Source organism: Vulpes vulpes, chromosome 6, assembly GCF_048418805.1.
Source record: "Vulpes vulpes isolate BD-2025 chromosome 6, VulVul3, whole genome shotgun sequence".
Lineage (NCBI taxonomy): Eukaryota > Metazoa > Chordata > Mammalia > Carnivora > Canidae > Vulpes > Vulpes vulpes.
Window position 1 is genome coordinate 131,178,656 of NC_132785.1, and position 26,009 is coordinate 131,204,664.

General features: G+C 42.4%; 4 gene segments (V, D, J or C); all 4 read right to left on the reverse strand.

Annotated features, from left to right (window-relative positions):
* Positions 1-26,009, reverse strand: part of LOC112930265 (immunoglobulin alpha-2 heavy chain-like) — a 1,136,867-nt gene that overhangs the window by 272,688 nt on the left and 838,170 nt on the right.
* LOC112930321 (immunoglobulin gamma-1 heavy chain-like) overlaps positions 1-26,009 on the reverse strand; it is a 931,325-nt gene that overhangs the window by 131,163 nt on the left and 774,153 nt on the right.
* Positions 1-26,009, reverse strand: part of LOC112930269 (Ig mu chain C region-like) — a 551,713-nt gene that overhangs the window by 75,691 nt on the left and 450,013 nt on the right.
* Positions 5,289-25,366, reverse strand: LOC140599444 (immunoglobulin heavy variable 3-74-like). The segment is given in 3 exon segments: positions 5,289-5,320; positions 24,894-25,217; positions 25,321-25,366. Coding segments are annotated over 3 exon segments (402 nt in total).

The window sequence follows — 26,009 nt, forward strand, 5'->3', positions numbered from 1 at the left end:
TTTGGGACCCTGGCTGTGGGTGGACATTGTACCTGGACCCAAGCCCGTGGGCCAAGCTGGCTGCCAGTGGCTCTGAGGGCTAAGGGCCTTGGCTCTGACCCTGGGGAGCCAGGCCTGGGGGCCCTGGGACTCCACCTGGGTTTTTGCTGCTGCCTCTGTCACTGTGGTAGTAGCTACTGTAGTAGCACAGTGCAATGCTCCTTGTCAAAAAGTCCCCAGAGGGGAGTGCAGTTAAGGACCCCTGGGGCGGCCCTGCCTCTGCCCCAGGGCCCTGGGCAGCTGCGGTGATCTGGACCCCTCTCCCGCCCGGTCTCCCCAGGGAGGAGTGGATGCCCTCCTGCGTGGGTAGATAGAAGCCCCACCTCCTGGGGCAGTGGCTGGAGGGAGGGGCAGGGCCAGGCCCTAGGTCCAGCCTGCCTGCATGCTGGGCCCGCCCAGACAGGAGATCTGAGGGAGGTTGGGGTGGCCCTGGCCTGGGTGATTCTGGGGGGTCCGGCAGGCAGCAGGCAGCAGACAGGACCCGGTTGGGGGAGGCTGGCTGGCCCTATCCCTGAAGCCAAGGGGGCTGAGTCTTCTGCCCCCAGGGCCTTTGGGTTCGGGGCCACACTGCTGTGGTGACCAGTACGCCCCTGGTGAGGTGGCTCCACTCCAAATTCCGGGGCTGGTGTCCCTGTTGCACCCAGGGCAGGGCCATGCCTGGGACCCCGGGATGGAGATTTTGATGGGCGCTGAAACGCTGTGGTAGGAACAGTAATCATCCCTACAGTAGTACCACAGTGACACAGAGCCACCCCCAATCCTCCTGCCCTGGAGGCTGCGGGCCCAGCTGGGGAGGACCCTGGGGTACGGCCCAGAGGAGGCCCAGGGGGCCAGGGGGGCCCAGGGAGGACCAGGAGCAGGTGCAGGGGAGTCCCAGGTGCCCTCCTGCTTACCTGCCTGGGGTTGGTGCTGGAGCACTGGAGACTCCAGGAGGGCGACCTTTGCTGGGGCCTCCCAGTGGCTCCTGGGCATCCCCTCTGTGGTGATTGTGGGGGATCATTGGGTCTAAACAGTTCCCTCTGGAGTATGGACACTGGTTTTCTGGCATCACCTCTCTTCACCACTGTAGCTCCTAGAGGATAACTGCAGCCTCAGTTAGCTGAGGGAGTTCCCCTTGCTCTCCACCGCTGGGGCTTGCACATAGATTATAAATATGTAAGGGGGAAAGGGGTGGGTGGGGAGGGGTTGTGCGGCTGGGGCCTCACTTCCCCTGTCACACTTCACACTTCCCCTAGTTCCCTCTCCTTGGGGCCTTTTGTTAAAAAAAGAATAATGAAGGGTGAAAATTTTTTTCTGAATAGAAAAAAAAAACAGGGAGATGAAAAATGCTCTGCATCACTTGCCATCTGGGAAATACACATCAAAACCATGATGAATGAAAACATGGCAAATCGAACTCTAATTAAAAATATACAAAAAATAAATTAAAAAAAAAAAAACATGATGAGGTCCCACCTCACAGCAGTGAGAATGGTGAAAATTAACAAGACAGGAAACAACAGATGTTGGAGAGGATGTGGAGAAAGGGGAACCCTCGGCCCTGTGGGTGGAGATGCAAACTGGTGCAGCCACTGTGCAAAACAGTGTGCAGGGGCCTCAGGAAGGTAAAAATAGAGATAGAGCTACCCCATGACCCAGGAAGCACACTCCTGGGGATTCATCCCAAAGATACTGATGTAGTGAAACGATGGGGCACCTGCACCCCCATGTTCAAGCAACAAAGTCCACAGCAGCCACACCGTGGGAGGAGCCTCAGTGTCTTTCGGCAGATGATGGATAAAGAAGACATGGCTTATACATACAATGGGATATGACTCAGCCATCAGAGAGGATCAATACCCACCATTTGCTTCAATGTGGACAGAACTGGAGGGTATTACGCTGCGTGATTTATGTCAGTGATAGAAGGGCCACTGCTCACGATGACACTCGCAGGACTTAAGTCAGGACAGCCACACGAGATAAGGGGAACAGGAGGCTTGCTGTGCAGGCCTCTATACACACTCAACCAAGAATTAAGTGACGTCAGAGAGGGACTTCTCCAAAACTGAGCCCCTGTTGACAGTGTAGGATTGCTACACCAGTCGCGGTGTGAGAAGTTTCCTCACACATGTAGCTGTAACGTCACAGATAACTCCCACAAGGTGTCCCAATTTAGGGGACATTCATTTTTCTTGTAAATTTATTTTTTATTGGTGTTCAATTTGCCAACATATAGCATAACACTCACTGCTCATCCCATCAAGTGCCCCCCTCAGTGCCCGTCACCCAGTCACCCCCATCCCCCGCCCACCTCCCCTTCCACCACCCCTAGTTCATTTCCCAGAGTTAGGAGTCTCTCATGTTCTGTCTCCCTTTCTGGCATTTCCCACTCATTTTTTCTCCCTTCACTAGGGGACATTCATTATCAATTTAATGGGACCCAGGTATCCACTGGTTTGTTTTACCGAATTGGTAATGGGAGTGTCATCTAAGAGATGTAGTTACAAGTTGGAACATCACTCTTATGCTTATTCTCCTGCACATATCAATGCAGGCACCACTGGCTGTCAATCAGCCCCCCCACAGCCCTTCCTCAGGCCCTTGGATCCATCCCTGGACAGATTCTAACTGCTGCACGACCTGCAGCCCGATCTCAGCAGGAAGCAGCCAGAGCATCATTGTCCCATTCCCTAAGGGCAGTTAGGGAACCATTCTAGGTGGGGAGCATAAGTAGGGGACAGGTGACGCTAGGGAGGGAGAGACAGGTAGGGGTTACTGACCAGGCTCATGCAGGGAGGTGCATAACCAGGCAGAGAAATCCCAGATGTACAGAATGATACATTGTGTTTACAAGGACACCTTGTGTGTTCCCACGATAGTTACAAGTCCACCCTGTTTGCTCTACATAGAGACCTGATACCCACAAATGCATGGGGATATGGACAGGGGATTTACCAAGAGCCCTGGTCAGTTTCCTATGAAAAAGGATCATAAAAGCCCTCAGTGCAACCCCTTCTGGACCTCTCTCACTTTACGAACCTTTCTCTCTCTTTTCTTTTCTTTTCTTTTCTTTTCTTTTCTTTTCTTTTCTTTTCTTTTCTTTTCTTTTCTTTTCTTTTCCTTTCTTTTCTTCTTTTCTTTTCTTTCTTTTTTTCTTTTCTTTTTTCCTTTCTTTCTTTCTTTCTTTCTCTTTCTTTCTTTCTTTCTTTCTTTCTTTCTTTCTTCTTTCTTTTCTTCTTTCTTCTTTCAAGATTTTACTTGTTTATTCATTAAAACCCTTTGTTGAAGTATCAGAAAGGGAGACAGAACATGAGAGACTCCTAACTCTAGGAAACGAACTAAGGGTGATAGAAAGGGAGGTGGGCGGGGGGTGGGGGTGAGTGGGTGACGGATACTGAGGGGGGCACTTTGATGGGATGAACATTGGGTGTTATTCTATATGTTGGCAAATTAAACACCAATAAAAAATGAATTTATTTAAAAATATTCATGAGAGACACAGAGAGAGGCAGAGACACAGGCAGAGGGAGATGCAGACTCCCCCTGGAACACTCAAGGTGGGAGTCAATCCCAGGACCCCAGGATCACAGCCTGAGCAGAAGCCTTAACCACTGAGAAACCCAGGGGCTCCTCTACAGAGCTTTCCTTTCTGTTCTCACCTTTACATAATAAAGTTCCCCTCATTTCACAGTTTTGTGTTCACGAGATTCATCCTTTGATTCCTTGAAACAAGAATCCTGAAACTCTGCCACAGAACAGCTGCAGGGAGCTCAGAAATCACCCTTGTGGAATGGGGTGAGAAACAAGGGGACCCAAGGAGGACGGAGCAAGATGCCAGCCCAGCCAATGTGTGCAGACTAGGGAGGATGGCCCTGTAGTGATGTCTTGAGCTCAGAAACTCTGCGACACACAGAAGAAGGAAGGGCTGTGTGCTGTCTGAAGATCAAATGAGAGAGAGAGGTAGCCGTGGAGAGATCACAAATATATCATGTGAACCCCAATTCTCTAATGTTATAGGATGGAGACTACAGTGTCCATCAGGTAATGCCTGAGTTACTATTTCTGATGAGATGAAAGGGGTCTGATCAGGGCCCATGTCAGAGAAAGGAGTACAGGGAGGGAGGCAGCGGTGCATTGACCTCAAGGTGCACTCCCTGTACATGATGAAAATGGCATCAGTGCCAAGGTCTTGAGGTCACCCTGGGCCTGAAATACAGAAGAATCCAGGTGCCAAAGTGAGGGAGTTTGGCAAACAGTATCAGAGAGGGAAAGGCCCAGAGAGTGACAGGAAGGTCCTCCCTCCTGAATTCCTGCTCTGCACCTGCTTCCTGGCTTCTCTCTGTGGTAAAGCGTCCTGTTGTCCTGATTGCCCCCTTTCTGATCTGGGCTGCCCTCTGGTGACCTGTGTGCTCCCTGGTGACCTGAGCACCATCTGGTCATCTGAGTGCCCCTTCAGCCCAGCCCCTCCTGTGTCCCTGCAGAGAGGTTTGTGTCTGGCCTCACACTGAGGTCCCCTCACTGTGTCTCTTGCACAGTAATACACGGCCGTGTCCTCGGCGGTCATGGAGCTCAGCTGCAGGGAGAACTGGTTCTTGGCTGTGTCAGCAGTGATGGAGATGCGTCCCTGGAATGCCGGGTTGTAGCTTGTGCTACCTGTCCAGTACCCCATCCATTCCAGTCCCCTCCCAGGGCGCTGGCGGATCCAGTTCCAGTAGTAACTGCTGGTAACGGAGCCTCCGGACACAACACAGGTGAGAGAGAGGGTCTGTGAGGGCTTCACCAGTCCTGGCCCTGACTCCTGCAGTGTGAGTTCAGACAGGACACCTAGGGACAAGGAGGGTCATTGTGAGTCTGTCCCATCCAACAGGAAGGCCCCCGCCCATCTGGGAGCTCCCAGGCCCTCACCCAGGGGAGCTGCCAGCAGGCAGAGGAGGGACCACAGCATCTGTATGGCTGTCTGCAGGATGGAGACCCAGGTTCTGGCCTCTTCCTGTGATGCTGACTTCTTGTAGGAGCACCAGAGGTGATTTGCATGTGGGTCCCCATGGAGGAAAGGACACATTAAAAGATCTTGAACCCCAGTCATAGTCCCCTGTTCCTGGTGCCCAGTAGAGTGAGGGCCCAGTAATCCTGGTCCTAGTGATCTGGGCTCTGCTTCTAGCTCAGCTGTTCCCCAGCCCTGTTTCCTTGAGGGGGTTAGTGCTACATTTGATGAACTTGGGGAACCTTATGAAGGTTCTCTCATATTCTGTTTTCAGGCTCTCTGATTATGGGTTGCACTTTCCATCTTCAGAGTTACCTGCTCAGAAACACGGAGGATGAGGTGGTGGCCTGGGATCCAGACCACTGCCTGCTTGCCTGATTCAGGTCATTCTCCCCCTCCAATCAGATATGGGGTCCTAGAAATGATTGCAATGGATACCATCCTCAATCTCCTCTACAAATGGGGGTGTTGGGAACTATACTTGGGCATGTACAGAAGGGAATGAGCTCATCCAAGTGGAGACAGGGCAGAGGAATTGGGTGGCTGTGTCTGGACTCAGGGTCATGGAGTTGGCTGAGGGTGGAGAGGAGGCTCCTTGCCAGAAAGCAGGTCTCCCAGGCCTCTGCATGTGGGCAAGGGGGTTCCCATTCTACTTCCACTCTGGAGAGTCCAGGAAGTTGGCAGGCTGGCCGTTACCTGTCAGGAGATGGTAACATGAATATCTATTCATCTGAGAAACATAAGATTTTAAAGCTACAACTTTGCCTGAAAAGTGGGATTTCTGAGTTAAGCCAGCTTCCATCAAGATAGCTCTATAATCCACAACACACAAAGGTCTTCTAGTCGGAACTCTTGTGACCAGTCCCTAGGAACACCCTATTAAGAGTCCTGGAAGAGCTCTCCAAAACACCCACACAGACAAGGATAAAAAGAAACAGAGGCTTGGATAGGAAGTCTGCATGGAGAACGGAAAAGGAAAATAAGCAATCGATGTCCCAAATGAACTGAGATGGGACAGTATAACTTAGTAAAATGAAGGTATGAATTCAACCAGTTTGAGGAAAGTGATATTTTTTTAAAATAAATTAATTTTTTATTGGTGTTCAATTTACCAACATACAGAATAACACCCAGTGCTCATCCCGTCAAGTGTCCCCCTCAGTGCCCATCACCCATTCCCCCCCACCCCCCGCCCTCCTCCCCCTCCACCACCCCTAGTTCATTTCTGAGGAGAGTGATATTAAAGGGAGATGCATAGAGGAATGAGAGACCACCTGGGGATTATCATGAAGTTGAAATTATGTTGAAAGCATAAAAGCCTAAGTTGATATGATTCCGGAGAGCAATGATACAAGTTTTATACAAAGAGCAAAGCTCTTGGCAAGGGGTTTTCCATTGTGTTGATGTCCGCGTGTCTCTACTCCGTCACACAGTAAGGACACTGAGTAGAGCTGCCACAGCATCAGGTGCGGACTTTCACGTGAGCGATCTTTTCAAGCCAGTCCCATAAATAAGAAGATATTTGTGGCTCATGCCAAGGGTTAGGTTTAGCTCCAAAAGAAACTGCCAAGCCGTCTTCCAGAGTGGTTGCGCCATTTTGGATTTCCACCGGCAGGGAAAGAGCTTATTTTCCATCTGCAAATCCTCATTGGTAAGGTGTTTATTTAGATCTTTTCTTCAGTTTTAAGTTGGGTTGGTTTCTTGTTGTTGACTTGGAAGAATTCTTTGCTCATTTTTTAAATTTAAATTTTAGTTATTATACAGGGCAATATTGGTTCCAGGAGTAGAATTCAGTAATTCATCACACACAACACCCATGGCTCATCACACAGGTGCCCTCCTTCATACCCATCCCCCACTCACCTCCCTCCCTCAACTCTCAACCCTCAGCTTGTTCTCTATTGTCGAGAGGCTCTCATGTAGTGTTTCCCTCTCTCCTCTTTTTCTTTCCCTCTTCCCATATGTTTATCTGTTTTCTTTCTTAAATTCCACATAGGAGTGAGATCATATAGTATTTGTCTTTCTCTGATTGACTTATTTCACTCAGCATAATACCCTCTAGATCTATCTAAGTCATTGCAAGTGGTAGAATTTCATCCTTTCTGATGACTTAGTCCTATCTTACTGCATATATAAGCCACGTCTTCTTCATCCATTCATCTGTTGAAGGACATTATGGCTCCTCCCACAGTTTGGGTATAGTGGACACTGCTGCTATGCACGTTGTGGGAGGCAGGTGGCCCTTCAAATAATTATTTTTGGGGAAATACTTAGTGGTGCATTGCTGGGTTGTAGGGCAGCTCTGTTTTTAACTTTTTGAGGAACTGTTTCTGCTGGAGAGACTGTTTCCCAGAGCTGCTGCACCAGCTTGCATTCCCACCAACCGTGTAAGACAGTTCTCCTTTTTCTGTATCCTCACCAACACCTGTTGTTTCCTGGTCTTGTTACTTTTAGCCATTCTAGCAGGTGTGAGGTGCTATCTCAGTGTGGTATTGATGCATATTTCCTTGATGCTGAGTGATCTTGAACTTTTCACGTGTCTGTTGGCCATTTGAATGTCTTCTTTAGAAAAATTTCTGTGCATGTCATCTTCCTATTTCTTTATTGGATTTTTTTTATTTTCTGAGTGTTGATTTTGGTAAGACTTTGTAGATCTTGGATACTAGCCCTTTATCTGATACGTCATTTGCAAGTATCTTCTCCCATTCTGTAGGTTGTCTTTTAGTTTTATCAGATGTTTCCTTGCTGTGCAGAATATTTTTGTTTTGATAAAGACCCAATAGTCATTTTTGCTTTTCTCTACCTTGTCTCAGGCATTGTATCCAATAAGAAGTTGCTGTGGCTGAGGTCAAAGAGGTTTCTGCTCATGTTCTTCTTTAGGATTTTGATGGTTTCCTTTCTCACATTTAGATCCTTCATCCATTTTGAGTTTATCTTTTTGTCTGGTATAAGAGAATGGTCCAGTTTTTCATTCTTCTGCACATGGCTGTCCAATTTTTCCAGCACTGTTTATTGATGAGATTGTCCCTTTTCCCAGTGGATAGTCTTTCCAACTTTGTCAAAAATGGTTTGACCATAGAGTTGAGGGCCCATTTCTGAGTTCTGTGTTCTGTTCCACTGATCTATGTGTCTGTCTTGTGCCAGGACCACACTATCTTGATGATCACATCTTTGTAATGCAGCTTGAAATCCAGAATCATGATACATCCAGCTTTCTTTTTGTACTTCAGGATTACTTTGGCCATTTGGGGTCTTTTGTGGTTCCATAAAAATTTAAGATTGTTGGCTTAGCTCTGTGAAAAATACTGGTGACATTTTGATAGGGATCGATTAAATGTGTAGATTATTTTGGGAAGTAAAGGCATTTTAACAATGTTTGTCATTACATACCATGAACATGGAATGCTTATCCTCCTCGATTTCTTTTATAAGTATTCTATTGTTTTCAGAGTACAGAACTTTACCTCTTTAGGTAGGTTTATTTCTGGATAGCTCATTGTTTTTAGTGCAGTTGGAAGTGGGCACAATTCCTTGATTTCTGTTTCTCCTGCTTTGTTAATGACATACAGAAATGCAAAAAAATCCTGCACATTGATTTTATATGTTGCAACATTGCTAAATTCATGTATTCTAGCAATTTTTTGGTAGCATCTTTTAGGTTTTCTACATAGAGTATCATGTTGTCTGCAAACAGTGAACATTTGACTTCTTGCTTGCCAATTTGATTGCCATTTATTTATTTTTATTGCTGAATCTAGGACTTCTAGTTCTATGTTAAATAGTAATGGTGAGAGTGGACATCTCTGTCATGTTCCTGATCATAGGGGAAGACTTTTCCTTTTTTAAATTTTTTTTATTTTTTAATTTTTAAAAAAAATTTATTTATAAAAAATTTTTATTTATTTGTGATAGTCACACAGAGAGAGAGAGAGAGAGGCAGAGACACAGGCAGAGAGAGAAGCAGGCTCCATGCACCGGGAGCCTGACGTGGGACTCGATCTCGGATTTCCAGGATCACACCCTGGGCCAAAGGCAGGTGCCAAACCACTGCACCACCCAGGGATCCCTAGGGGAAGACTTTTCCATTCTTCCCCATTGAGGATGATATTCACTGTGGGTCTTTCATATAAAGCTTTTATGATGTTGAGGAATATTCCCTCTATCCCTACACTGTGAAGGGTTTGTCCTCAATAAAGGATGTTCAATTTTGTCAAATACCTTTGCTGCATCTGTTCAGAGAATCTTATGGTTCTTATCATTTCTTTTATTAATATGGTGCATCACAATTGATTTGTGAATATTGAACCAAACCTGTAGGCCAGAAATAACTGGTTGTGGTGAATAATTCTTGATTTGTTCAACTTAATTTGGTAGAATTTTATTGGGAATTTCTGCATCCATGTTCTTCAGGGATATTGGCCTATAATTCTCCTTTCAGTGGGGTCTTTGTCTGGTTTAGAATCTAGGTAATGCTGGCCTTAAAGAATGATTTTGGATGTTTTCCTTCCACTTCTATTTTTTGGAAGAGTTTGAGAAGAGTAAGTATCAACTTCTTTAGATGTCTTGTAGAACTCCCTTGGGAAGCCATCTGGCCCAGAACTTCTTTTGTTGGTAGATTTGTGATGACTGTTCTAATTTCTTTGCTGGTTACGGGTCTGTTCAAATTTTCTATTTCTTTCTGTTTCAGTTTTGGTAGTTTGTAGGTTTCTAGAAAGTTTTCCATTTCCTCCTGCTTGTTCAGTTTGTTGGCATATAATTCATTTTTTAAAATATAATGATTAACAAATCAATTTTTTCATAAGATATAACAATTGTGGATATACATATGTACTCAACATTGGAGCATCAAGTAGGCACTTGGGTGGACACAGACAGTAGATAGGAAACATAAATACATAAATTATACTGTTCTATAGTGATGAATTATTTCAAGCTCCCAAAATGAAACCAGCCAGTTCACAAAATTCCTTGGACTCTCACATCTGCTTGCCTTGTCAGAGCTCGCTCCAGTACATCATGACATGAGAAACGAGGTGAGAATGATATGGACAGCACAGAGACATGAGGCAAGAATGGTGCGGACAACACAAGGGCACAATTCATGTTGTGAATGTCATGGACAGGATGTGGGATGTGAGAGAAGGAGGAATCCAGGACACCTCCAAGGTGGATGGTCCACGTAAGTGGAACTGGAATAAAGAAGCCCACCATGGAACACTGGGGTGGAGGGCCTGAGGTGGAAGGGAATCGTTTTGTTTCCAGAAGTTAAATGTCAGATGGCCATTAGACACAAAAGTGAAAAGACAAGACAGAAGGTTCAACCGGGAGTGGACTCAGGTAAGGGGTCCCAGGCAGTGAGGTCACTTCTTTCACAAGAAAGCCCAACAGAACTTGGAACCCCTGCACCTGGGCCCCCACATTCTAGTGCAGCCCCACCTCAGGCTTACTTGGCTGGAGACATCTGCTACCGAAAGATGTTCTCTTGCTGCTTGCCCACTTCCTGGGACTCTGGATTCCAGAGACCCCAAGGATGTGGCTTTTTCACATGCTGTAGACTTTGGCTCAGCCGGCAAACCCAATGCCTCAGGGCATTTTTCAGGAGGCGCCCTAAGGTAATACAGAGTAGCCCAGGCCAGGCCAGGCCACCTGTGCCAGCCATCCTGGGAAGCCCCATCCCCTCCTCTTCAGTTTCAGGGAAACGGGATGTGTGGTCAGGTTGCATCCAGGCTGGAGGACCTTCCAGGGCAGCAGGTTCCTTGGTGATCCCTTCAGGGTCACCCTGATGTCATGATGGGCAGGGTGGAAAGAGGATTCCTGAGGCACCTCTTACCCAACCCAGAGTTAACCCAAGGCCCTGCAGCTGCATCCCTTTGCTCTCCTTGGGGGAGGTGTGTGCTGACTATGCTGTGGTGTGTCTGAAATGGAGTCAGCTGGGTGTGCGGCCCAGCCAAAGCAGCCAGACCAGGCGCTGAGGCCTCCTGCCTGGCTGCCGGGCACTGTCTTCACAGAGATCCACACAGGACTAGGGGTGAGAGTGGGAGGAAGAGGTCGTCTGCTCCATCTGCTCGAGGATCGAGTCCTGCCTCGGGCTCTCTGCATGGGGGCTGCTTCTCTACCTCTGTCTGTGTGTCTGCATCTCTCTGTCTCTCTCTCTCTCTGTGTGTCTCTCATGAATAAATAAAAAAAACTTTAAAAAAGAAAAAAACATTGGAGCATCAAAATATAATAAGGGAATACTAGCAGATCTGAATGGAGAAATAAACCACAATATAATAACAGCAGAGGACTTTGATACTTAAATAATAGATTATCGAAAAGAAAATCAACAAAGAACCATCACTTTAGACAAGATAAATGTAACAAGCTTATACAGAAGATGTTATTAAACAGTAGCTGATTGCACACTCTTCTTAAGTGCGCATAGAGCAAATTCCAGGGTAGACCATGTGATAGGTTATAAAATAAGTCTTATCAAACTAAAGAAGGTTAAAATCATACCAAGTATCATTTTCTGACCACAATGGTATGAAACTAGAAATAGATAACAAGAGGAAAGCTGAAAAATTCACAGATCTGTTGATAATAACTCACTTCTGAACAACTAATGGGCCAAAGGAGAAATCATAAGGTAAGTAAAAAATGTTTTTGAAAACGGTGGGTATTTGTCGTTTCTAATCGCTGAGTAATATTCCATTGTATACATAAACCACATCTTCTTTATCCATTCATCTTTCGATGGACACCGAGGAAACAAATTAAAATGAGAAATATGGGGTACCTTGATGGCTCAATTAATTAAGTGTCCAAGTCTTGATTTCAGCTCACGTCTTGATCTCAAGAGTTGTGAGTTCAACCCCTGCATTGGGCTCCATGCTGGGTGTGGAGACAAAAAAAAAAAGGAAGGAAGGAAGAGAGACAGACAGTATACCAAATCCTGTGAAATGCTGAAAAATCAGTTATAAGAGGGAAGTTTTTAGTAATAGATGCTTACATAAAGGAAACAAAATACCTCAAATAAAAAAACTTAACTATGTAACTAAAAGAACTAAACAAAGAGAAACAAACTAGGCCCAAAGTTATCAGAAGGAAAAAAAATAAGTGAAAATAAACAAAATACACATCAAAAATACTTTAGAAATCATCAACAAAGCTAACTGTTGGTGAAAAGAAACAAAATCGACAAAATTTTAGCTAGACTAAAAAGAATAGTCTAATGAATATAATAATAAATGAAGACATTGCAACTATGATCACAAAATTAAAAGAATTATAAGAGAGTATAAATAAAACAATTTTAAACTAACAAATTGCATAATATAGACGAAATTAATAAGCTCCTAGAAATATTCAATGTATCAGGATTCATAATGAATTAACAGAAAATCTGAATAGACTGTAACAAAGAAATTATCAAGAAAAACAACAAAGAATCTTTAATATTTTAGTGTTAAACTTTTAGTGTTAAATGTTTAATTCCAGACCCTATATGTATGATGGTAACCATGTACTTGTCATATATGACCTCTATTAAGTTTATTACATATAATTTCTTATAGCATTCTCTTATAATTGTTTGTATTTCTGTGATATTGTCTGTGATCTTTCCTCTTCCATTCCTGATTTTATGTATTTGAGTTATTTCTCTTTTCTTTTTGATAAGTCTGTTTAGGGATTTATCAATTTCATTAATTCTTTTGAAGAACCAGCTCTTAGTTTCATTGATCTGTTCTGGTGGTTGTTTTATGTTCCTATATAATTTATTTCTGCTCTGATATTTATTATTTCCTTTCTTCTCCTTACCTTGGACTTTATTTGCTGTTTCTTTTCTGTGTCCTTTAGATGGAAGGTTAGATTGTGTATATAAGACTTTTCTTACTTCTTGATGTTGTTCTGTGTTGCAATGTACTTCCCTGTTAGGACTGCCTTTGATGCATCCCAAACCCAAATTTATAGGACAGTTTTGTTTCCATTTTCATTTACATCCTTATATTTTCAAATTTCTACTTTTATTTTCTCACTAATCCATTCATTCTGTTCTAGGATGTACTTTAATCTCCATTTGAAGTCTTTACACGTTTTTTCTTGTGGTTGACTTCATGTTTCATAGTGTTGTGACCTGAAAATATGCATGATATGATCTGGAAGTTTTTGTACTGATTGAGAGCAAATTAGTCACCCAGTATGTGATCCATGCTGGAGACTATTTCATGTGCATTTGAAAAAAGTGGGTATTCTACTCCTTTAGGATGGAATATTCTGAATATATCTACGAAGTCCATCTGGTTAAGTGTATCACTCAAGGCCATTTTTCCTTGTTGATTTACTGCTTACATGATGCAGACATTGCTGTAGGAAGAGTGTTAAATTTTTCTACTATTATTGTGTTATTATCAATTGATTTATATAGTTGGGTGCTTCTAAGATGGGGACATAAATATCTACAATTGTTAAATTTTTTTGATGGTTAGACCCCTGGATTATGCAATAATGCCCTTCTTCATCTCTTGTTAATAGCCTTTGTTTAAGAATCTGGATTGCCTTATATAAATATGGTTACTCTTTCTTTTGATGTCCAGTAGTTTGACAGGTGGTTCTCCATTCCTGCACTTTCAATATGTAGGCAGAGTATAGATGGATTTTTAAAAATCCATTCTGATATGCTATGTATTTTGATTGGGGCATCTAGTCCATTTACTTTCAGAGTGATTACTGAAAGATAGGAATTTAGTGTCATTTTGTTCCCTGTAGAGTTGGTGTTTCTGATTATGTACTGTGGTCCTTTCTAGTCTTTGTTGCTTTTGATATTTTGTTCCCACACAGAGTCCCCCTTACTGTTTCTTCTGGGGCTGGTTTAGTTGTCATGAGCTTCTTTAGTTTTTTTTTTTTCTGCCTGGGAAACTCTTTTATCTCTTCTTCTATTCTGAGACAGCCTTGCTGTATAAAGAATTCTTGGCTGCATATTTTTCCAGTTCAGCACATTGAATATTTCTTTCCACTTCTTTTTGGCCTGCCAAGTTTCTGTGGGCATATCTGCTGTGAGCCTAATCTGTTCCTTTGTATGTGAAGGACTTCTTTTTTGCTTATTGCTTTCACGATTCATTTCTCTGTATTTTGTGAATTTGGCCCTGGTGATAGTTGGCTTTAGTTGAATTTGATGAGAGTTTTCTTTGCTTCTTTGATTTTGATGTCTGTGTCATTCTCCAGATTAGGAAACATTTCAGCTATAATTTGTTTGAATAAACCCTCTTCCCCTTTTTCTCTCTCTTCATCTTCTAGGACTCCTACGATAAGAATTTTACTATATTTTAATAAGTCACTGAGTTCCCTAGGTCTGTCTTCATGGTCCATTACTTTTATTTCCCTCTTCTTTTCAGCTTCTTTATTTTCCATAATTTTATCCTCTATATCACTGATTCACTTCTCTGCCTTATCCATCCTTGTTTTGGTGGCATTCATTTGGGTTTGCTTCTCAGTTATAGCATTTTTATTTCAGCCTGACTAGATTTTAGTTCTTTCATATCTGCACAAAGGGATTGTCTAGTGTCTTCTATGCTTTTTTTTCAATCTCAGGTAGCATCCTTATAATTATTGTTTTAAATTCTAGTTCAGACATCTTACTTATATCTTCATTGATTAAATCTCTGGCCACCATTTCTTCCTGTTCTTTCTTTTGAGGTGAATGCCTCCGTCTTGTCATTTTGGAGAGGGAAAGAAAGGAAAGTAAAACAAAATAAGAATTGAAGAGCTGAAAAAATAAAGAAGCCAAATGAAATACATGAATGAGCTAGATCCAAGGTGTGTTTCGATCTGCTTGTTATGTGAAGCATGATAGAAAAAAGGTAAAAAGAAAGAAAAGAAAAAAGAAGAAAGTATTTAAAAATTAAATTATATATAAAATAAAAATAAATAAAAATTGCTCTTTCTGCATCCAAAACAAAGAAACAAAACCCAAACAGAAACAAAGGCAAATACAAAAACAAACAAATAAATCAGCAAATAAATAAAAAATAGTGAAAAAAAGACAAAAAACATGACAGGAAACAAACAAAAAAACCTCAAAGGACACTTGATTGTGTTTCTTCTACAGCTGAAGTTTTGTAGTAGTCTGTAATCTGCAGTCTTGGTGCGGGCAAGAGGTCTGTGCTGATCTTCTAGGGGAGGGGAATGCTGCCCTGGTTGTCAAGTGGAATTGCCTTAGTGGAGATGCGCCTGCTGGGCACAGGGGGTAGGGCTAGGTGTAGGGCTGCTTCTCAACTTGGTGTTGCACTTTGGCTCACTGAAGTGGAGCAAACTGAGGGGTGGAGGGCGCCCAGAGAGGCAATGGCTTTGCCCCACTCTCTTGTTCCCAGAGCAGGAAATGCATGCTGCCTCTTTCAGTAACCCTCACACACTCATAACCATTGACCTCCCCGCCACTCCCCGCCGTGTCCCTGGTTTCTTTCAGATCTCCACATTCACTCCCTCTGTGTCTGATCTGTCCACCTGCCAAATGTTATAGCACTCCAGTGTTTTATCTCAGATATGGCTCTGTTGCAAAACTCCACACTTCAGAAACCCTAAAGCATAGACCACACTGATCCTTTGAGGGAGGGTCCTCCTGCACTGTGGTGGTGCTGGCTTGTTTCAGAAGAGAGTTATGTGACTCTGCTGCAGTTGGGGCTTTATGGTAAATCAGAATTCACAGCCAGCACCAGAGTTTGCTGCCCTCAGTCAGCATCTCTGTTCCTGTACTGGTGAGCTGGGCATCTCAATGGTGCCCACAAGGTCCTTTGCCCATGGATAGGACATATCACCTCTACTAGATGCACTCCAAGCAGGGGTATTGCTCCCCCACTCTGACCCTGGGGATCCTCAAGCTGCCTGCTGCTGAGGCTCAGCTCCTCAGCTGTGATGCTGGCACCCCTTGCATTCTGCTAAGAGTGGAATAGAAAACTGGTAGTATTATAACCGTCTCCCTTTCCCTGTCAGTGGTTTTGGGGAGGAGTTTTTGGTGCCATCCTTTGCATATATTTTCAGTCTTCCTCCCCCCCATGCCTTTTCTCCTTCTTCCTTCTGTCTCACTACTCTCTCTGGAATCAGAGCTCCATTTCTGTGCACTACCCATAGTCTTTTCTCCCATAAATAAACTCTGAAGTTCCTACCTTCCATGGGTCATTTTTATGGTTTGTAGCTGAGCAGATTTGTTCTCTAAGATTGCCAACCTATTTCTTCCATGTTCAGAATGATTTAATATTTATCTAGCTGTGTTTGAGGGAGGAGAAAAGCTTAGGGTCACCCTACTCCTCCACCCATTCCTGATTATTTTTGATGTGAATCATCAGTGAAATTGTCATTGGTGTGAGAATTCACTCAGAAGCAGGTATTCGGGATAAAGAAGATGTGGTCTATGTATACAATGGAATATAACTCAGCCATTAGAAAAGACAAATACCCACCATTTGCTTTGATGTGGATGGAACTGGAGGGTATTATGCTGATTGAAATAAGTCAATCGGAGAAGGACAAACATTATATGGTCTCATTTATTTGGGGAATATAAAAAATAGTGAAAGGGAAAAAAGGGAAAAGGAGAGAAAATGAGTGGGAAATATCAGTGAGGGTGACAAAACATGAGAGACTCCTAACTCTGGGAAATGAACAAGGGGTAGTGGAAGGGGAAGTGGGCAGGGGGTTGGGGTGACTGGGTGATGGGCACTGAGGGGGGCACTTAGCAGGATGAGCACTGGGTGTTATGCTATATGTTGGCAAATTGAACTCCAATAAAAAAATTAAGAAGCAGGTATTCAAAAATATGGGTGGTGTCAGGTGGTGAAGACCAGGAGAGCAGTACATGGTAAACATGGATCCTTAAACTTGGGATTATTCCCCACAGAGGAGTAGAAGGTGCAAGGGAATGCCAGCTGACATTTGTCCATGCTTCCTGAGCACCAAGGAGCACCTGTGTAAACAACTATGGTCCAGGTGTACAGGATGACCACACAGAGGACATTGGATGCAATGTATTTGGATAGGCTGCACATGAATTGTGGGCACAGATGAGCTAGGAAGGACAGTTGTGTTTCTAGGTCCAAACCATGTGGTACTACAGTGAGAATCATGACGACTTTAGTTAATTAATGTCCACTACCAGTTAGAGATAAGAAGACTAAATGGAAAGAGTCTCATTACCCTAGATCCCAATGATTATGACCTTTCAAGGCATAATTTCTCTCTTTCTTACCTGAACTGTGGGAAAATGTCAAAATTATTCTAAAGTTTTAAAAACAGATAATCTTAAGAGTTGTATAAAACCAGAAAAGAACCCCATAGCCAGTGGAATGTTCAAAAAGAAAACCAGAGCCAGGGGCATCACAATGTCTGACTTCAGGTTGTACTACAAAGCTGTGATCATCAAGACAGTGTGGTCCTGGCACAAAAACAGACACATAGATCAATGGAACAGAATAGAGAATCCAGAAATAGGCCCTCAACTCTATGGTCAAATAATCTTCAATAAAGCAGGAAAGACTGTCCCATTGAAAAAGGACAGTCTCATCAATAAGTGGTGTTGGGAAAATCGGAGAGCCACATGCAGAAAAAAGAAACTTAGACCATTCTCTTACACCAGACATACAGATACACTCAAAATGGATGAAAGACCTAAATGTGTGACAAGAATCCCCCAGAATCCTAGAGGAGAACACAGGCAGAAATTCTTGACCTCAGCTAGAGCAGCTTCTTGCTATACAGGTCTCAAAAGGCAAGGGAATGAAAGACAAAAATGAACTCTTGGGACTTACCGAGAAAAAACCTTTGCACAGCATAAGAAATATCTGATACAACTAAAAGACAACCTACAAAATGGGAGAAGATATTTGCAAATGACATATTGGATAAAAGACTAGTAACCAAGATCTATAAAGAACTTACCAAACTCAAAGCCTAAAAAACAAACAATCCAATCATGAAATGGGTAAAACACATAAACAGAAATTTCACCAAAGAAGACATACAGACAGCCAATAAGCACATGAGAAAATGCTCAGCATCCTTTAACATCAGGGAAATACAAATCAAAAGCACAATGAGATACCACCTCACACCAGCGAGAATGGGGAAAATTAACAAGACAGGAAACAACAAATGTTGGAGAGGATGTGGAGAAAGGGGAACCCTCTTGCACTGTTGGTGGGAATGTGAACTGGTGCAGCCACTCTGGAAAACTGTGTGGAGGTTCCTCAAGAATTAAAGATAGAGCTACCAGGAATCCCTGGGTGGTTCAGTGGTTTGGCAACTGCCTTTGACCCAGGGCGTGATCCTGGAGTCCCGGGATCAAGTCCCACATTGGGCTCCCTGCATGGAGCCTGTGTCTCCCTCTGCCTGTGTCTCTGCCTCTCTCTCTCTGTAGGTGTGTCTCTCATGAATGAATAAATAAAATCTTTAAAAAATAAAAATAATAAAAAATAAAAAGGAAAGATAAGAAAACAAAAGATGCTGTATTTTTCAAATGTTTTTTCTGCATCTAGGATGCAGAAAGGATCATTTGGTCTTTTTTGTTTTAAAGATTTTATTTATTCATGAGACACACACATAGAGGTAGCGACACAGGCAGAGGGAGAAGCAGCTCCTTGCAGGGAGCCTGATGTGGGACTCAATCCCAGGACCCGGGGATCACACCGTGAGCAGAAGGCAGATGCCCAACCAGTGAGCCACCCAGTAACCCAGATCAATTGGTCTTGTCTGTTCTTTTATAATGTATCATATTGAGTGATTGGCAGATATTGAACCGCCTTTGCATCCCAGGGATAAATCCCACTTGTTCTTGGTGAATAATCCTCTTAATGGATCCTACCCACTAGTATCTTGGTGAGAATTTTGGCTCCGTATTCATCAGGGATATTGATCTGTAATTCTCCTTTTTAGTGGGATCTCTGTCTCGTTTTTGGATCTTCTAATGCTGGCCTCATAGAATGATTTAGGAAGTTTTCCTTGTATTTCTAATTTTTTTTTGGAACAGATTCAGAAGAATTGTTATTAATTCTTCTTTAAGTGTTTGTCAAATTCCCCAGGAGACCATCTAGCCTTGGACTGTTTGTTGAAAGACTTTTAATTACTGATTGATCTTCTTTGCTGGTTATGGAACTGTGCAGCTTTTCCATTTCTTCCTGTTTTAATTTTGGTGGTTTGCCTTTTTCTAGGAATGCATTCATTGCTTCTAGATTGCTTAATTTGTTGGCATATAATTTCTCATAATATGTTCTTATAATTGTGTTTTTTCTGTTTTGGTTGTGATCTCTCCTCTTTCATTCATGGTTTTATTAATTTGGGTTGGTACTCTTCTTTTTGATAAGTCTGCACAGGCATTTACCAATTTTATTAATTCTTTCAAAGAAACAGCTCCTACTTCCATTCATTTATTTTACTGTTTTTTTTTTTACTTCTCTATCATTGATTTATGCTCTAATTTGATTATTTCACTTCTCCCACTGGATTTAGGCTTTCCTTGCTGTTCTTTCTCCAACTCCTTTAGGTGGAAACTTAGCTTGTGTATTTGATACTTTTCTTCTTTCTGGAGGAAGGCCTGTATTGCTCTTTCCTTCACTCTGAAGACTGCTTTTGCTATACCCTAAAGGTTTTTAAGGGTCGTGTTTTCATGTTCATTACTTCCATGTATTTGATTTAATTCTTCTTTAATTTCTTGGTTGGCCCATTCCTTCTTCAGTAGGAAGTACGTTTACCTCCATGTATTTGTGTTCCTTCCGTATTTTTTATGGTGGTTCACTTCTAGTTTCATCGCATTGTGGTCTGAAAGTGTGCATGGAAAGAATTCAGACTTTCTGTACCAGTTGAGACTTGATGTGTGACCCTCTATGTGATAAATTCTGGAGTATTATCCATGTGCCCTGAAGAAGAATGTCCACTTTCTCACTTTAGGATGGAATACTGCATATATATCTTTAAAGTTCATCCAGTCCAATGTGTCATTCAAAGCCCTTGTTTCCTGGTTGAGCTTCTGCTGAGATGATATATCCCTGCCATCAGTGGGACATTAGTGTCCACACTGTTATTGTATTATTATCACTGAGTTTCTTTAATTTTGTTGTTAGTTCATTTATATGCTTCAGTGCTTCCAAGTTAGAGTCATAGATATTTACAAATGTTAAACCATTCTATTATGATATAGTGTCTTTCCTCATCTCTTATTACAGTCTCTGGTTTAAAATCTAGTTTGTCAGATATAAGGATGGCTACCCCAAGTTTCTTTTGCTGTCCATTGACATGATAAAGGGCTCTTTACCCACTCACTTTCAATCTGGAGCTATCTTTGGGTCTAAAACGAGTCTCTTGTAAGTGGTGTATCAATTTAAAAAAAAAATCCATTCTGATACCTATGTCTTTTTATTGGAACAGGGGAAATGTACTCAACATTTAAAGAAGAGTAAATGCCTATTCTCAATCTATTTAAAAAAATATGAGTGGAAAGAGTACTATGAAACTCATTCTTGAGGCCAGCATGAACTTGATTCCAAAACAAGACAAAGACCTCACCAAAAACAATTACAGGCAAATATCTCTGAAAGGTATGGATGGAAACTTTCTCAATAAAATACTAGGAAATTGAATTCAACATTACTTTAAAGGAATTTTTCACCAGGACCAAGTGGGATTTATTACTGGATTGCAGGAGTGGTATTACGCTAAGTGAAATAAGTCATCCAGAGAAAGAGAAATACTATATGTTCTCACTCACATGGAATTTAAGAAAGAAAAGATAAAAATGAGAAAGGGGAAAAAGTAAAAAGGGAGAGAGGGAAACAAGCCATTAAAAGCTCTTATTGGTAGGCAACAAACTGAGGGTTGATATTGGGAGATGGATTGGGGATGGGATAGACGGGTGAAGGGAATTAAGGAGGATACTTGTGATGAGCAGTGGTTGTTGTATACAAGCCATGAATCACTGGATTCTACTAACAACAATGCTCCTAACAACATTGAAACGAAAAATTAAGAGGAAATGAGGGAGATGTTGAAAAAAGGAGGACACATTTCTTAGGTTCATCAGAAAGCAGAGTTTATAGAGGAAACCATTGGCTCAAACTACAGAACGGCATGTGCATCCACAGACACAACTGAGGTCTATGTGCCTTGCACAGAAGCCATAGATTTCCATAGGAGTGAGCTTGTTTCTTTTTTATTTATTTATTTATTTTTAATTTTTATTTATTTATGATAGTCACGGAGAGAGAGAGAGAGAGGCAGAGACACAGGCAAAGGGAGAAGCAGGCTCCATGCACCGGGAGCCCGATGTGGGATTCAATCCCGGGTCTCCAGGATTGCGCCCCGGGCCAAAGGCAAGCGCTGAACCACTGCGCCACCCAGGGATCCCATGAGCTTGTTTCCAGGTGAGATTATCATTGGATTCCTGGGCTGAGTGAGGTATATTTCCCTCTTGAATGGAGATGAGCATCATCCCACCCATCAAGAGCCTGAATAGAACAAAAGTCAGCGGAAGGTAGACTTCACCCATTTTTATTCTACTTCAATGCCTGCGCTGGTCACCTCCTGTTACCTTCTCTTACTCCTATACTGAGCAATATGCCAATACACCTGGTTTTCAGTCCAACAGACTCAGAAAGATGTATACTACTGTCTTTCCTCTGTCTGCAGATTGCAAAGGACAGACCATGGGACTTCTCAGTTTCCATGATCATATGATATATTTATATATATATATTTTTCCAGGTGAAATTTCATCTGGAAAGTAATGAGAGTCCTACTTTCTGTATATTCTTGTTGGCATTTGGTATTATCAATCTTTTTGTATTTTAGCCATTATTAGTGGACATGTGAGGATAAACATATTTACATATATCACTTATCTCTTTCTGGAAGAATAAAAGATTACTCTGACATATGTTCCTGGAAAAACTGCTCAGATTACTGCCACCATCATGGATAAGGAAGTTCTAGGGGTGGTAAGGCTCACTCCAGGCTTATTCACCACTCCTATTTAGGCTGCATAAGCTGTTAGGAGCTGTGGTAGCCCGGTATAGGTAAATCATAGTCTTGGATTTCAAGATTTTGGAGTAAATCCCTGCTATTATCTGCAGATTGTGACTCTTCTTTTGCTAAATAGCTCCTATCTGTTCCCAGATCTTAGAACCTAAGGGTTGAAACCTGGGTCGCTAAGTTACCCTGCACATTGGACCGCTCACCTTGAACTGGATATTATTGACTAACTCAGCCATAATGTTTGTCATGCACAGTGATCCTACTTCATTAAAAGGGAGAAGAGATGGAGTCTGAGTTGATCCTGAAGACACAGCATGCCACATGAAATAGTTTCAAAATGCTCATGATCCCCAGTTGAGCTCCACTACCTTCTCTTTCCCAACCTGCACCTGTGGTCTTATGAGGAAAGTCCTACAGATACATCAAAGAGGAAAAAAATAGTTGAACCTAGTTCATATTAGTTTCTGCATACTATTCATACACCAGTTAAAGGCAGAACTCACGAGTCTTATTATGTTTTCCCCAACCCTGAAGCACCTGGTTTTTAGAAGAGAAATTTCCTAATGAAGACACGATCACAGCATTAACTCAGTGACAATATCTTGCAAATTTGAGGCAAAGTTGAGGTCCTTCAGGAAATGAAGATTTGGTCATCTTACCAGGTAATGGATTGGGACAGGCTGAAGAGCTGGTTAACAACAAAGATAATATATTATTGATAGAAGATGAAAGTAATTATAAATAGCAGTTTTCATCCTTTTCCAGTTACAGAAATGAGGACCTTAGCTATCATGCATATTTCCTCCTTATTTTTCTGTAAATATGTGTGTGTGTTTGTTTTCTTCCCTGCTTTGTTACTTTTCCATTTGACATAGATGTATTGACTTTATATCACTGCATTTAAGAATTCTTAATTTTGCATCGTAATAGTTCAGTTGAGGGATATTGAGAAGAGTAAGCACCACTTAAGAGCTTCACTTGCTCTTCTGGGGATGGGGTTTGTGTGTTTTTCATTGTATGCAGAATACTTGTCTCATATAAGGTGAAATCATGACCTTATTATTTGCTTTAGTTGCAGAATGAATGTGATTTAAGGAGATGCATATGTATGCCTAAGTTTCCAGAAGGCTGACTAGTTAGTGATGGTTAACTCTCTGTGTCAAAGTGACTGGGATGTGGGTGCCCAGAGTAAGCATCATTTCTCTGGGTGTCTGGGATGCTGTTTCCAGAAGAGATTGGTACTTTCATCCATGGTCGCTGTGTAAGTGGGCATCATTCAACCCATTAAGATTCTGAATAGAATGAAAAGCAGAAGGAGGAAAAATTCACTCATTTTTCCTTCCTGCATTCATGCCTGTATTGGAACATTGGATCCTCCTTCCCTGGGACTGAGAGTTACACCGTCAGGTCTCCAGGTTCTCAGACTAGATAGCAGTGCACAATCACATGAGAAAACTCCACTAGCTTTCCAGGGTCTCCACCTTGGGATAGGAGATCATGGAACTTCTCAGCCTATTCAGTCATATGAGCCAATGGATGATGGGTTCTGTTCCTCAGGAGAACCCTGACTATATATATGGAGATTCTAGTATGTCTTGTGGTTTACAATAACTGAAAAATACGTCACACATATAAAGGCTTGAGAAGCAAAATTCTCTGAAGGAAGTGTTGTGTTGTGTGTTTGGGACAAGAAGGGGGTGACGATAGTGAGGAGCTATGATATCCTGAAGAGATCACCTGATCCAGGAAGGGAGAGACCCCTGGTCCTTGAACACATAAAGGGGAATCCTGCTTCTGCTCATCCTGGGGCAATCCTACAAATCTTGCAGAAGCAAGAGTGCAGATGAGAATCTCCAGATGATGTCATCTTTCCAAAACAGAGCAATAAGGATTTTGACTAATGAATAAATAGAGTACATTTGAGTGAAAAATAAAAATTAATTTATGTATGGTATGTGGACATATTGAAGTTAGATATGGATAACCAAAATCACTGATATTTTGTCCATCATTAAATTTTATTATTTAGGAATAATTTATGGACTTATTTTATTTTTATTATTTTTTTACTAAGAATAACATTTGATAGTATTAAAATATTTAATAATATTTTATCATTATTTATTAAAATATTTAATAAATAGGTTACCCTATAGATTTGTGTATTTACCCATTTACCTATAGTTGTATATTAAAATTCAATAACTTTGTAATTAGAAATATCAATAAATATTAATAAAGCTCTGAAAGGATAAGAGGAAATAATTACAAATTATTTCTTCCAAATATATATTTTTATCTTTTATTTCAAAATATATTTGAGTTTAAAAATTATTACAAAGTAAAGCCTAACAATCACAAGATAATACTAAAAATATCACAACTGGTAAAAATCCAGACCCACAAACCCAGTACATATTTTTCTAGCAGAGAAGAAAAACAATTCACCTGCACTTGTAACTTTACCTACGCTGTATTTGGTGTATCCTGAGCGCCCCCTGGTGCCCTTAGCGCCCCCTGGGGACCAGACAGTCCCCTGGTTCCCTGAGCGCCCCCTGGGGACCAGACAGTCCCCTGCTGACCTGAGCGCCCCCTGGTTCCCTGAGCGCCCCCTGGTGACCAAACAGACCCCTGCTGACCTGAGTGCTACCTGGTGCCCTGAGAGTCTCCTGAATGTCCCCTGGTGCCCTGAGCAACTGCTAGTGACCTGAGCTCCTCCTAATGACTTGACCACTCACTGGTCACCTGAGTGCCCCCCTAGCGCCCTGAGCATCCCCTGGTGTCCTGAGCACCCCCTGGTGACCTGAGAATCTCTTAAGCGTCCCCTGGTGACCTGAGTATCCCCTACAGCCGAGTCCTGCTTGTGTCCCTGTGCGGAGGTTCGCGTCTGGCTCACATTGAGGTCCCCTCACTGTGTCTGCACAGTAATACACGGCAGTGTCCTCGGCTCTCAGGCTGTTCATCTGCAGATACAGCGTGTTCTTGGCGTTGTCTCTGGAGGTGGTGAATCGGCCCTTCACATTGTCTGCGTAGCTTGTGCTACCTCCATCACTGCTAATGTATGCGACCCACTGAAGCCCCTTTCCTGGAGCCTGGCGGACCCAGTACATGCTGTAGCTACTGAAGGTGAATCCAGAGGCCACACAGGAGAGTCTCAGGGACCCCCCAGGCTTCACCAGGTCTCCCCCAGACTCCACCAGCTGCGCCTCACCCTGGACACCTGCAGACACAAGACATCCTGGTCAGGAAACGGTCCCACATCCCCTGTTTCTCTCACTCACCTCCACTCACATACTCAAGGTCTTTGGTTCTTCATGAATTACCTTTAAAAATCGCGACAAGGAAAACCCAGCTGAGCACAGACTCCATGGTGAGTTGTCTGTGTTCTGTCCTGATCACTGAATGGGGTCACCTAGAGATCCTGGGGCTGGGTCTTCTCTCCCAGATGCAGGGTCGGGGCTAGGCTAATTTAATCAGCAGATGGAGGGCCTTATTTGCATGCCCTCTGACTATATAGGCAAGCTGCCGACTTAGATTTGATCTTACAAGTTATAAACAAGGATTACATCACAATTCTAGATCACTTTGTATAGGTGGTACTGTGAATATAGGAAGTTCTAATCTGTCAAAGTAGTTATCTTTGTATTTCTGTGTGCCTTTTTTACAGACTTTCATTAATGCAGTTCATTTTTAGTAGATGATTTTGTATCCCTATTGAAGTTTAATCATGAATATTTATTTTTGTTATTTCTGTTTTTTTTAAAGACTTTACTTATTTATTCATAAGAGACCCACAGAAAGAGAGGCAGAGACATAGCAGAGAGAGAAGCAGGCACCCAACAAGGAGCCTGATATGGTACATGATCCTGGACTCAGGATCATGCCTTGAGAGAGGCAGACACTCAAACTACTGAGCCAAATATTTATTTTTGTTTTTGTTTTTTTTTTTAATTTTTTTTATTATTATTTATGATAGTCACAGAGAGAGAGAGAGAGAGAGAGGCAGAGACAC